Source organism: Manis javanica, chromosome 12 (assembly GCF_040802235.1).
Source record: "Manis javanica isolate MJ-LG chromosome 12, MJ_LKY, whole genome shotgun sequence".
Taxonomy (NCBI): Eukaryota; Metazoa; Chordata; class Mammalia; order Pholidota; family Manidae; genus Manis; species Manis javanica.
Genome location: NC_133167.1, coordinates 70160304 through 70173682, shown reverse-complemented (window position 1 = coordinate 70173682; position 13379 = coordinate 70160304). Strand labels below are relative to the sequence as shown.

Here is a 13379-nt window from a genome sequence, read left to right as displayed (position 1 = left end):
CATTTATAAGATAGAGTTTGGCCTTGTTTGCGAAATGTACTGACAGCTTTCAGTAGTGGATTTGGATATCCGCTGAAAGCTTTGGCTGCATTTGTAGTTGGTGCTGATTAGCAAATAAACTATAAGTCTGAAGGGAAAGAAAAAGTAAGTACAGAATCCCCTCTCAGTCTGTTGATTTGTCATTTTGGAGTTCGTGACGATTTCACTGGAGCTGACAGAAAACTGCTGAGCTTGGAATGGAACGACGTAAAGGGTCGAGTCTGCACTGACCTTGTTTTGGCCACAGGGCTTCGGCATGCTGCAGATGAAATCCCTGGAGAATGGCTTTTTCTGTTTTGTCATTGAGTAGATTAGGAAACTGCGGCTTGGGGAGATGAAACTACACTTGGGCGTTGCAGCAATTTAGTGGTAAATCCAGGCCTAGATCCTCATTTAATGCCCTTTCTGAGTTTACTTGTTCCATCCCCTAACGTTTTGGTGTATTGATAATATAATAACCGTCAAACAATTTATCATAAAAGTTGCATTACATGGTTCATCCTAGTTTTACCAACAGCAGGCTCTCCTGGGTACCAGAGTCCTTCCAGCCCCCTTCAGCCCCTAAGTCTCCTCCACCAGCTTCCTGACCTCCTCTTTATCCCAGTCCTAGCACCCACCCTCTGCAAGCTTGACACATCCAATCATATTTCCCCATCTCCTTCTCAGCACTTTGCCTCACACAGGGTCTCTTTTCAGTTTTCATCCCCTCCATTCCCAGGTCTTCCCTTCCATCTGACCTCACCATGCATCCCACCAACAGATGCTTCTGACATCTTGTTCCTTTGCTTCAACTACTCTGCATCACCATCCTTTAACCCTCTCTGCCTGAGGGCCAGCTTTGGGGAGTGGACTTCCATTTCTACAGCTGCTGACAGGCATGCCAGGAATCAGCTGGAACTGCTGGTCTCCAGGTTGCAAAAGGCATGCACCCCAGGACATTTGCACCTGAGCTGAAGGGGTAGGAAACAATATCTCAAGAGTTTGGACATTTCCTCTTTCCTCATCTGCAAGCTTGGAAGCACTGAGATGTTTGAGAGACAGGTACAGATTATTTAAACATAATAATAGTGTCTCTCCATGAAAAGCACCCATTGTTTTTCTTCATTTTGTTTTACATTTGGGAAAAAAGCAATGTTTTTTCTGTGGTTATATAAGTTCTTTGAAGAAAGAACTCTGACTTAAATTTCAAAACACACCTGATTTCAGATAATTTTGATGGCTCTAGTCCAGCACTGCTTAATAGAATGTCCTCTGATGATGAACATGTCATATAACTACTCTGTCCTATGCAGTAGCCACTAGCCACATATAACTATGGAATATTTGAAATGTGGCCAATAAGACAAAGGAACTGAATTTTTACTTTATTTAACTTTAATTATTTTACATTTAAACAGCCACATGGAGCTACTGGGCCAGTGTAGTCTAGACCATTTTAGCTTCTTTTGCATCAAATGCAGCTTGGAGTTAGCGAAGATGTCACAAGGTAAGGGCATAGTGCTCCAGACCACCCTCACTTCAGACACCAGCTGCAAACTTTGGGGATTCCCAGGCTAGTTGCACTTCTGACCAAGTGGCTATAAATTCCAGGGTTCCCACCACCTCCTCAGGTTAGACAGTTCAATAGAAGGAACCATAGAATTTAGTTCACTGGACTTATGATTACTGTTTTATTGTCTAGGAAAGGAATCAGGACAACACAAGCTGCATAAGGTGAAGTCTCAAAGGGTCCCAAATGCAGAGCTTCTAGGCTGTCTCCCTGTGGAATTAGGTGGCATAACCCACCCTCCCTGTGCGTTCATGTAGATCAACAAGAAGGCTTAATTGAGCTTCAGTGTCTAGAGTTTTTATTGGGGATTTTTTGCTTAGGTCTGATCAGTTGCATCATTGGCCCTGTGACTGAATCAATCTCCTCCCCTCCCCAGAGGCCTGGCTAATATCATCCAGCTCAAAGCCTCAAACTTCTAATCACATGGCTGGTCCTGTCTGCATGGCAGGCCCCCATCCTGACATAACCTAGGGACTTATCATGAGTCACCTCATTAGCATAAATTATCAGGGCCCACCAGGAGTAACAGACGCTGTATCAGTTGGGAAATTCTAAATGTTTAGTACCACATACTAAGAACCTGGGACAAGAGCCAGACAAATTCTTTATTATACAATAACTGCATCAGACATTTTTCTTTTAAAGCGGTTAAGAGCAAAGATAAGGACATAAAGATCTAAATTTTTAGTAGTCACTGGACACATTCATATACATCATCTCATTTAATCCTCATGATATTCCTATGTGGAAGATATTGTTGATGTCTGTCTCACAGGAGGATAAACTGAGACTAAATAAAGTTAAAAACATGGTACATGAATATCCACCTAGTAACAACTGGTGTTAGAGTTTAGACTCAAGTTCAAGTCACAAGACATTTGAATCTATAAGAAGAAGAGCAGACAAGGATAAGACTAGAGATAGAAATGCTTTGAATTCTGAATTGTTTTTCTTGTCTGGAAATGCAGGATGTAAGTGGGCTTGCCCAGGAAGGACAGGAAATGAGGACCCTGAGCACCTGGCAGTTGGCGCCTTCCCAGTATGGCAACTGATCCTTTCTCTGGTTTTCCTCCCGTGTTTATCTGGAGAGGTTATGCATCGAGTCTGTGGCAGGTCATATACCTACAAAGCACTGAAAATGCGGAAGTGGAGTCCCAGGCTTCTTTGAAGGAGGGATAGACAGTAAGCAAACAATGACAGTAGGATTTGATTACAGCAACAATAGGGGAAAACACGTAGGATGGGCACGCAACTAGAGAGGGAGGAGGGAGTCAGGAAAGTTGCCTTCGCGAGGTAAAGTGGTTGCTGTGGCTGAGAAGCCAACAGGGATTAACCAACCGGGCCTCCGGTTCTGTAAATGAACAGAAAGGCGTCCACTCCTCTCTGCCTCCCGTCTTGGAAGCTGTTGGGTCCTGGTGATGCCAGAAGCCTAGTCCTTTGCAGGTCCCTTACTCTGTCTGCATCCGCCTCAGCTGTGGCTGTCACTCCAACTCCCAATTAGGGGGCTTGGGGCGTGAGGGTCAGCCTCAGGATGCTGAGGGTACATGGGTGTGTCACGGGCCCCCTGGAGTTTCTCATCTCTAAAATAAGGACTTCAGACTTCCCTACATGTGCCCTGGAGTCCTCTGCCTCTAACATTTCATTTTTTAGTGATTTTATGAAAAATGTTTGGCAAAGCAAATGAATAGGGTAAACAAGATTATAAAGAGAATATTTGCCTTCTTAAGGGACTAAATTGTTCTCCAGCATATCAGGAACATCATTTGCATATAAACAATGCAAATCCTGTATAAACAGAAGAGGCTTGTTTTCTTTGGTGCTTTGGTAAATTGATTACAAATCGTTCTCAGTTCTGCTAGTTCATATGTTAAGAAGTGACAGAGCTGCATTCATTTTAAATCTATACTTCCAAATATTCATGATTTCTTGACTGTTCACAGTATCTGACTTTTCTCTCAATTAGCCTAACTTTTCTTAAATTATTTCTTTATTCAAATAGTTATAAATATATGGGATTTGTTTTTCCAAGAAGGACTTGGAGAAATTCCTCTCATGTTACTCAGATGTCAACGATATCAGCTGCACGCCGCCCCACTTTCAGTCAGCCTGGATTTGTGGAGGAGGACCCAGCAAAACTTACAGCAACCTCAGGACGCAAAGCACTGTCTGCATTTTTAACTCCCATCGTCTCGTGGTCTTTCTACATCTTTCTCTCGTTATAACTCTGAGTGCTTCTCCCTCCTACCCCTATATTCATCAGACTACATACACTTCCACAAATAATCAACACTTTGCAAGTATTTTATTTGTTTAGACAACTATTGAAGATTTAGCCTCATGCAGAGGTAGCACCATTCACAAAAGAGAGCCATCACCCTAGTTCCACTCCCTCCATGCCTTCTCCCCTTCTCCCATATTCTTTTTCTCTTCTGCCATATTCTCTTTCCTCCCCAAGCCCCCTCATTCCCCTGCTATTCACCCCTCTCAGAAGCATAACATGCTGCTCCCCTTGTCTTAATAAGCATGGCAGTTTACTGCTCGCTTCCTATAGGATCGGCATTTTCTGGAGATTTTGTTTCTCCTCCCAAGTAGCTGTTTGAAATAATCCAAATACAATTTGTGGGGTCAGGGTAAGTTCAGGAAAGGAAATCTTAACGAAGCATGCTTCAACAAGAGGTCTGAGAAAAGCTGGCCTGGTAAAGGCGTGGGGAGGGGGTGTGTTCCCAGGAGGAAGGAGGAGACTGTGCAAAGCACAGGAGCACATGGCACATTCAGAACCTCAAGTAATTCTCTGGGGTCTGAGGGTAGAGTGATTATGGGGCAGGGGTACTGACAAAAAGGTGGAGCAGAGAAGGCAGTGGTCACATCATGAGTTATCTTTGTCTATTACATTTGGTTGCAAAGATGGCAGACAGAAAGAAGACCAGTGTAATGTCAGGGGCCTGGCATAGGGTATGGGCAGGGGATGAATAGGAAATGACGTATTTATTAGTGAAATAGGAAACCAATAAGAGTGTGGTTAATTGGTTATGGGGGAAGGAAGGAAAAGGAACAAGCCTGGGAAAACATTGAACGTCTGCCCTGAATTCTCATTTGCCGGTTAGGGAATGCAGGAAAGGATAGAACAGAAATTGGGAGATATTCAATTTTGGAAATACAACTTAATTTGGTTTATCACTGGCTCATCTTAATAAATTGAGCAAAGGTGACAAGTTCTTGGATGTTATTTGTGGCACATCTCAGGCAGCAGGTTGAACAAGGTCACAGTCATGACTATTCAGCAACATGTTTGTGGAAAACATCTGGGACATAATTCGTCCTCCTCTGACAAATTCTGGCTGTATCATTTCATGCAGAGCATGGTCCACGGTTTCATTTTTCATGCCTCTGTAAACTTTCTCCCTGACCGCCAGAAACTAGGCATGATAATGGCTGAGGATATTCCACTTTGTTTTTTAATTGGTTTATCAGACAGCATAAATTCAGCGTGGAACAGATGAATCAGCATGTTTTTCTCTAGTCACCACCTTCAAACAGACTTGGTCACAAAGCTTTCCCAGCCGCTGTCCCCAACCACCATAATATCTCAGGAAGCTTGTGTGCCTTTCCAGTGTCAATGATGAGAATGTTTAATTTCAATATGGAAGGCTTCTTTCAGGTATTAAGAAGTACTTACTAGCCTACTTAGAGACATCTATCTGAGACCCAGTTCGGAACGCCCCTGCCTCTGAACCGTCCATGTCAGAATGGCAAAAGGGGAAGGGGAGAGAGATCTTTCCTGACTTAACCTGTCCTGCAGATGTGACTGTCATCTGGCTGGGGGTCTCAGAGTGTCAGACTGCCCTGCAAGGCCATCACATCCCTCTGTGGGGCAGGGGCTGAAGCTCGCAGCAATTAGGTGGAGCCCTACAGTCCACTGACATGGAAACTTTTCTTTTGGGAAGGTGGAGAGACCCCTTCCAGAATGTTCTCAGTTTTTTGAACTGCAAATCAAGACCCCAAGAAAAGTCTACTAACCTTCAGTTGCAATTTTATTTTTTTTTAGAAAGTGAAACAGAGGGTGTTATCATCCATTTTATGATGATATATGTCAAAAATAAAGTGAGCTTTTTAAGTATGGTTGGTATGTATGCAATGCAATTGAAATCGTCTTGTCAAGTCCAACCACATTTGAGACTCTGAGAACAAAGACTGTCCCCGCAAATGGAAACTATGCAATGAATTCTTTCTACCCTGTGCCTTTCTTCAATTTTCTATTTAAAGAAATTTTTGAAAATGCATGAATTATGCAGTTCATCTCTCAGATGAAGTAAAATTTTCTTCTTGGATTGGATGGCTACATATTTATTAATAGCAGTAAAATTTTCCACGTTCTTTTGTATCAAATGGAATGCCAACTAAAATATGAAGGCTTTTCAGCAATAATAACAGTAATGGATGAATAATTATAAAAGTTATATGGAATTGAAAGGCATTTTAATTTGTCACTACTTCCACGTGTTCAGAAAAGATCTGAATAATTATCCTGACTATAAAAAGGAATATTGTGCTTTTTTCCTCATAATGGGATTAAGTTCTTAATATAACACTTTTACTATAAGTTTTAAAAAATAACTCTTTTCTGGTTTCTTTTATGATGTAATCATGACAGAAGCCAACTCAGCTGGAAATGTTTGGTTTTCTTACTTGTTACACAGGGATGCTGTACTTCAAAGTTACTTTAATTTGAAAAGTGTTCATCTTTGCAGCTTATGAAAATGAGATTACACTTGTTTGCTTAGTGAGAACTTCCAACCTGTATGTCACATTAATTCGTGAAGATGACAATGACTGTAGAATTTCCTTGGGTCATGACTGGATGGTAGTAGAAACTGGGATTCTAAAACAGGGTTTATTTATTTTTTAACAACTGTTTAAAGGTGGCTGCATTATTAGCATCATTCTAAGGAAAAATTTCAGAACTAATTTTTAAGAGAACGATGCATATCGCCTTCATTTTCTTTTGATCTGCCCCATACCAACATCAGTCAAATCCTTATTTAGTTCTTAAGAATATTCTAGGACAGCCCTTTTTTTGGAAAATAAAATTTCAAGATATGCTGTGTATTTCTAAGTGAGTGATAAAATTTCCCTTTGTAGTTTGTGAATTTTTATTTACCAGGTTGCTACTAAGGCATTCAGCTCTTAACAATAGGGGACAGGAAAATCTAGGCAAGGATTCTAGCCTTTTTCAGCACCTGTTCTAAACTTTGCCACCCTCCCCTCTGTGGCTTTATGGTTAATCGTCAGCTCTTAGAAGACACTGTTTTGGCAGCCTCTGCAGCCAGAAGATATCTTCAATATAGCATGCGAGAATTCCCCGGCACATAATGTCAACAAGCTCTTTTAGCTTCTGAGTCTGATTTTTCCCAGGGTTCAGTTCCCACCGCTTAACAGCTGTATGGCCTTACGCCATTAATGCAGCCAATTTAAGCCTTAGTGTTCTCATCTTTAAAATGGGAAGACATGATATCAACATTAAAGGTGGTTGTGGGGATTAAATTTTAATGTAAAATACATATGGAATTCTTCACACATAGTAGACTTGCAATAAAGGGCAATATCTTCTGACTGTAAAGAAAAGTAAAACTAAAAACTCTTTAAAAATTAGCTATCTATTTCATTTAAATCAACACTTTTTGAGAGTAAAACCCAAAACAATGTTTCCTGTTTATCTAACAGGGAAAATTCTGAATGAATTGAGAATGAGGTTTATAATAATTTGAAATCTAAAGGTAATAGTGTTTTCCCCTTCCAATGAGAGAGTTCTACAAGTGATTATGTCTGAAACTTGAAGATGGGTATATGTGGTATGCCATAAATAAAAACCAATTTGTTATTTTCACTTTAAGAACTTTCAGAATGACTTTCATGTCTGGCAAAAGAGAGAGACATATTTTCTTTTACATACATCGAGGTGACATTGGTGATTTGAGTTATGGTATATGCAAGTTATTTAGAACTTAAAGGATTCATCATATAAATTCAGCTTGATTTTAATTTGATGGCTAACGTGATGTGGGAGTGGAGAGAGACTGGGTGGGACTGAGAGAGGGAGGTTGGAAGATGTAATTATGAAAAAAGATTAAGACTGTGCTCCCCTTCTGTCTTATAGCCTGAAGAATAAGTAGTGAGAGCATCAATCAAAACATGAGAAAAAATGTCAGGATTTCTCTGCCATGGAGAATTGCTGGTCAACCACCAGAAGAGGATTCTTTCCTAAACAATGAACATTTCTTATGAGGACTCACAGATGAACATATAACTAATTTTAGTTTTGGAAAGTGAATGAGTTTTATTTTCTGCTTTTTTCTTTCTTTTTTTTTTTTTTTAGTTTTGTGGTGTTATGGTATTTGGATGGATTTTTTTAAGTCTGTCCTGATAATATATTTAGCACATGTTCTAAATTACAATCCTGTAGCCAACAGTGGGAGCATCATTTGAGCTTAAAGACAATGGAAAAATCTCAGTTTCCAATGTATTTCAGATTCCTTCAGCAGTCAATTATTCTATTAAGTCTTTGATTGAGATAAAAACAAAACCACCTCCATCAAGAAACAAACAGTGTTCTTTCATTAGGTTGAACATGATTCGTGGTCATCCATGTGCACAGAACCAGAATGAATCACTATTAGTAGAAGATACACCACAGACACGAACGCCCGACCTACTCATGTCACCTTCACGTATGTGAGCCACATTTGCCGTCTGAACAGTGAGAATGAAGAGGGCACATGAAGGAAGAATCCTCATCCTTTTTTTCTGATCATTCAAAGAGCCATTTCTCAAGGTTAAGCCAAGTCCTCTTTGCAAGCTGCCAAAATAATAGTTTAGGAAAAGAATTCGTTTGCCTGCATGATGATCTTCTTAGGCAAAAAACATCTTTAACAGCAGTTGACCTCGGTGAAATGTTTTCCGAAAGGCATCCAAAAGGAGGATTATACATCCCAGAATCGGAGGGAAATAAAAGCCTGTCTGTTATAAAGCTGGCCTGAATGCTGGGCTTTAATGCGGTGCTTTGGAAAGAACTGAGCACATTCTGAAGAGATGCCAGCCCTGTTTCTCACTGAAGTTCTCTTGCTGAGCCAAGACTCAGTCACTTTGGAAAGAATACCTCTAGCCAGGATGGCAAACAGTAACGCTATTACTCCTCTATGGGGCACGTCTCTGAGTGTAAATCATAAAGTACTCTGTCTAGATTGAATTCTTCTCTGCCATGACTGGATTTGGTGTCCTGTAGGCTGTGCTCTGGCTGGGGCTGCCCTCGGTCCATGGTGACCCACCACAGGCAACTGATCTCCTCCTGGTGACAGGGTTTTCTGGACGTCTATTGTTTTTCCACAGAGAGCCAAGGTGATTCCAACTCAGGCGAAAAAGGACATGATTTAGAGATGCACGGTGTTGTTATTAATGTGCTTGGAATTTGGCACCATTCCTTTGAGGAGGGCCCGCTCAGGAAGGGCCAGGATTGCCGGCTTCACTGCAGTGGCCATGTGTTGTCCCATGGCAAAGAGGAGGGTTTGACGGGAAGCAACCTATTTTTGCTGTTTTAGAAAGCACAGTCAGGAGGTACAGACCTCCAATGATGATTTTTCTTCGAATGTGTAAAATAAGGCTTTATTGGTCAATTCTGCTGTAAAATAAGCACTGTCCAAGTAAAAAAAAAAAAAAAAAACTATTCTGCTTCTATTTCTGTTTAGTGAATGAGCTCATACCCTTGAGTGTATTTTGTTAAAATAACCAAATATAGATGAGCCTATGAACATAGATCTCTTTTGCTTTACAGAGAGGTTATGCCAACCCCTTAATAGATAAGCTTCCAGATATAATAATCACATTATTTCAGAATTCCTCATCTAGCTACCATTGCTTCTTGGCACCCTGTCATGTGACAGTGGATGCCTGCCAGAGGCTTTCTTGTTTTCATATCTCCTTCTTTATTTTGCCCATGCAGATAAGGGAAATTATCATTCCAGTATACCAAGTAGGTGATGTGTTCCACCTTAAACAAAAAGAGCGTTATTTCTATTTTGGAAAATTGTGAATGAAAACCTCCCTGCTTGGGGAACTAGCTGTTGTTCTTTCCTTTTTTTGTGGGGGTGGGGGGTTATGATTATATTTGTTTAATAAGTCACAGGCCAGCTCACTGTGGAGGTGCTCAGGTAAAACCACCTGATTACAGCTGAGATTCCAGGACAGACAAGAATGAGTCCAGGAATTTCCTAAACTCTCAGTTTAGGAATCTAGGGACAAATTCTCTGTGAAAGAGTGAGACTGTCTAAATTAGCCATATTTACAGTACTTCCCCTGTTCCAAGGGCTTGCAGTAATGCCAGCTAACTAACCAAGTACTCCTATTTGACATTTAGCTCAAGTGAGGGAAAAATTATTCAGAATTAACATAACGCAGGAGCCTTGGCATCCTTATATTAGAGGAAAAATTTTGTAGTTAAAAAGATATTTGGTAAGTGGTTGCAATCATCTCAACTACTCCTACAGTCCTATTCATTCAATTCACTTACTTTGCAAAGTTTTTCTTTAAGCACAGGGGTAAGCTTCAGGCCAGAAATGCCACGGCAGTGAACCCCAAATTAATGAGCTGCCATTATGAATAGTCTCTGCAGTCCAGTGCACTAATAAATATGATTATAGCACAATCTGCTAAGTAGGGAGAACTACAGTGACCCCTTTTGCTGGTAAAAGTAGTAATAAAACTGGCATCTGCAATTGCTTGGCTGCAAAGACCCAGAGGATATGTTTGTCATTTGCCTCTTAGGTAGGTGACATAGCAACATAAATTGGAACTGCGAGAGTCTTTATCCCTTTTCAGTGAAGTGAGTTTATGAGACCAATCAGATCAAGTGAGGAAAGATATGGGACAGGTGAACAATGCTAATTCTCCAGAAGGGAAGTTTAAGACTCAGGGGAAAGGGGTGTCACCCCCCAGGAAGTATTTCTGGCAATATGAGAACAGTGTCTTAGAGCTCCAGTAAGGCAATAACCTTTCTACACTGTTGTGCATTCCATCCAGGCTAAATATTCATGGTTTGTTTGACCAGCTTCTACCAAGAACTGATTGCTATTCTTCTGTGACCAGAATGAGAAGAGTTTGTGGGGACAGATGCTTTTTTCTTTTTCTGCTTCTCACTTCATTCATTCCTCCTGAAGTCATGCTAAACTACCTCATAGATTTATGGTTTGGATTAGCTCTCTAAAAGTCAAGAGCTTATGAAGCATAAATCTCTGTGTAAATGCTGCTTTTGTTTGTGGTTTTTTTGGCTTCATATATACATGTCCAATGAACTCCCTGGATATTTCCTTGTAATATTTATCAAAGTTTGTAATATTTCATTGTAATATTTTTTGAACTTATCAAAGTTTGGCTTAAATTTTCTATGTAAATATCTTGATGTGAAATGAAACCTGGAGAGACCCAGCATGAATTGAGAGCATCAAACTCAAGTCTAGCAAATGTAGCATCTAAGGAAACACAAAGCATCTAGAATCAAAACCAAAATGTTTTCTTAAGCCAAGTTTAAAGCATTCTCAAAGGTTGGTGGGGTGGGGGGGAGCAGTCAATACTAGTTTGAAAAAGTGTATTAAGTCCTTTTGTATTATAATAGTTAAAATGCCAAAAATTGTCCATGATTTATATTTAAAATTAATTAGAATGGGTTTAAGATTATGCCGGTGATAACATAGCCCTTAATTTCTTTACATGCTGAGTAAAATGCAGAGGAAAAAGCCCACATATTTCTCAATATCTGCAAGAGAGGTTGTGCAGAGGACCATCTGCCTTGTTTGTGTCTTCCTAGAAAAATGTTGAACACTGTTGTCTTGAAGGATATAACCTAAAAAGAAAACAAAGGAGTTAATATCCAACAGTTTCTTAGTAACATCATCCGAAGGCTCTATGGCAACTAGTTAAAAAGTAATTTTACCCCCGGCTCTACTTTCCTGCCATTTTCCCCTGTATAATATATTACTCCTTAGTCACTATTCCAACTAGCAGTTTCATTTGCTAATTTCAAATGCCTCCACTTCATTAGCAATTCATTCTGACCTTTAGAAACCACACTCTGTAATCTTCACATTATATGAGTGAAGGGAAAAAAATCTAATTTTTCTGTCTCTGTACCATCATTAGCAGGTTATGTTATTTCTGAACAACAAACAATTGTCATGTGCCAAACTTACACCCTAACTGTGACTGTTTGAACAAACTTACTCCCCAATTGTGACTTTCTGAAGTCCTTGTTCAAGTATTGTCTTCCCATGTGTGGTCAATCAGCAAGGGCTGATTCAACTTCAGGAAGGTGAAGTGATCTACAGTGTTGTACATTTGGCTGTTAAATTTATTCATTTTTTAATTAAAGAAACAAATTAAATGCTATACACAATAATGAAGTCCCCTCTTGCATCCTTGCTATTTTGAGACTCCTGGCACATTTTTTACTTGAATTTTGGCTCTTCAGATGATTAAAAATCAGACTGTAAGACCACCAATGATAAGCAAGATAAGGTTTCTTTGTAGCGGCCAACTTTTCTGTGGCAGATTCTGCTTTTCAAAGTAAATTTTGTTATTGCATGTTCTTGTATTTCTTGAAATTGTCTTCATGTCTGAGTGGGATGTTAGTCAGTGTGAAAATGATAGTAGTGTTAATGATTTTCTTGCTGAGGGTCCAAAGAATGCCATGTTGGGTCAACCCCATGTCCCCATCAGTCCACAACTATGGCTGTAAATAATCTCCAAAAAGTTCCAAATGGGAGGAGGTGAGTAGCTTCCCTAATATTAGTTCCAAGGAAATGTTTAATGCTGAGTATGTGTATATAAACAAGGGAACAGGGTGGTTTTTCTGTTTTGTTAAAAATGTAATCTCTCTGAGCTTGAAAATAATGGAATGCAGGGTGGTCATCTTACAGTGAATACGATCTACAGAAGCTCTCGTGCTAGACAGCATGACCGGAGCATCAGGATAGCACATCCAATAGAGCATAGACACCCCCTGTCTTCCACGTGTTCAGGGTCGGATCTGGAGCATTAATAAATGGCTTATGTTTTTCTCCTTTCTTCTTTTGAATTAATTCTTCTTGTCACCTGTTAGGTCTTCTTTGTGGCTTTCGTGTTGGTTGGCTATAAGGTCCACAAATGCACAACTTTGTGGTGGCAGGTCCTTTCATCCACACTTTTGCTTAACTAGAGCATGCTATTATAACAAAGATTAGTAACAGGAAAACACATGTATGGGGAATATTTGCCATTTCCTAGACATATTTTTTAAAAGTCAACAAGTTTCTACTTTTTGACTAGATAGATTTTTTTTAAAGCCCATGTCTTCATCATCCTCTTCTTTACCAGTTAATTTAAGGCCAATTACAAGCCCACCTCCTATGTATTTATATAAGCTATCATCTTGCAATGTCCTTTAGTTGTAAAGAGTTTAATTATGATGAAAGCTAATCAAGTATCCTTTACAAGCTGCCCATGGGGGTATGTAATAAAGTGAGTGTTCTGCTTGACAGATTCCATCAGCCATTTACTTCTTTGATAGTGCTCAGGTATAAGCAAACCAAACACTTGAATTCCTTTTTCCTATCACTCACTGGTTCAGAAACTGCCCATCTTTCCAGATAAATGGTGAGCATCTCTCTGGTGGACTTGGTCTTGATCCTTATCTATTTTTATATAGTAACACGTCTCAGTTACTATCGGACTTTGTCTTTGTAGATGCTGAGTGCAAGACAGAGTACAG

The 13379-nt window shown here is 39.9% G+C and overlaps 1 protein-coding gene across 3 annotated transcripts in view; it reads left to right on the top strand.

Moving 5' to 3' along the window:
* ZMAT4 (zinc finger matrin-type 4) overlaps positions 1-12658 on the top strand; it is a 323506-nt gene extending 310848 nt beyond the window's left edge. For all 3 annotated transcript variants that reach the window (XM_073218831.1, XM_017680843.3, XM_017680823.3), the window contains one exon: positions 7743-12658. In XM_073218831.1, coding sequence (XP_073074932.1) covers positions 7743-7758 — 16 coding nt within the window. In that variant the 3' untranslated portion in view covers positions 7759-12658. The remainder of the gene's footprint in view (positions 1-7742) is intronic.
* The last annotated feature ends 721 nt before the right edge of the window (positions 12659-13379 follow it).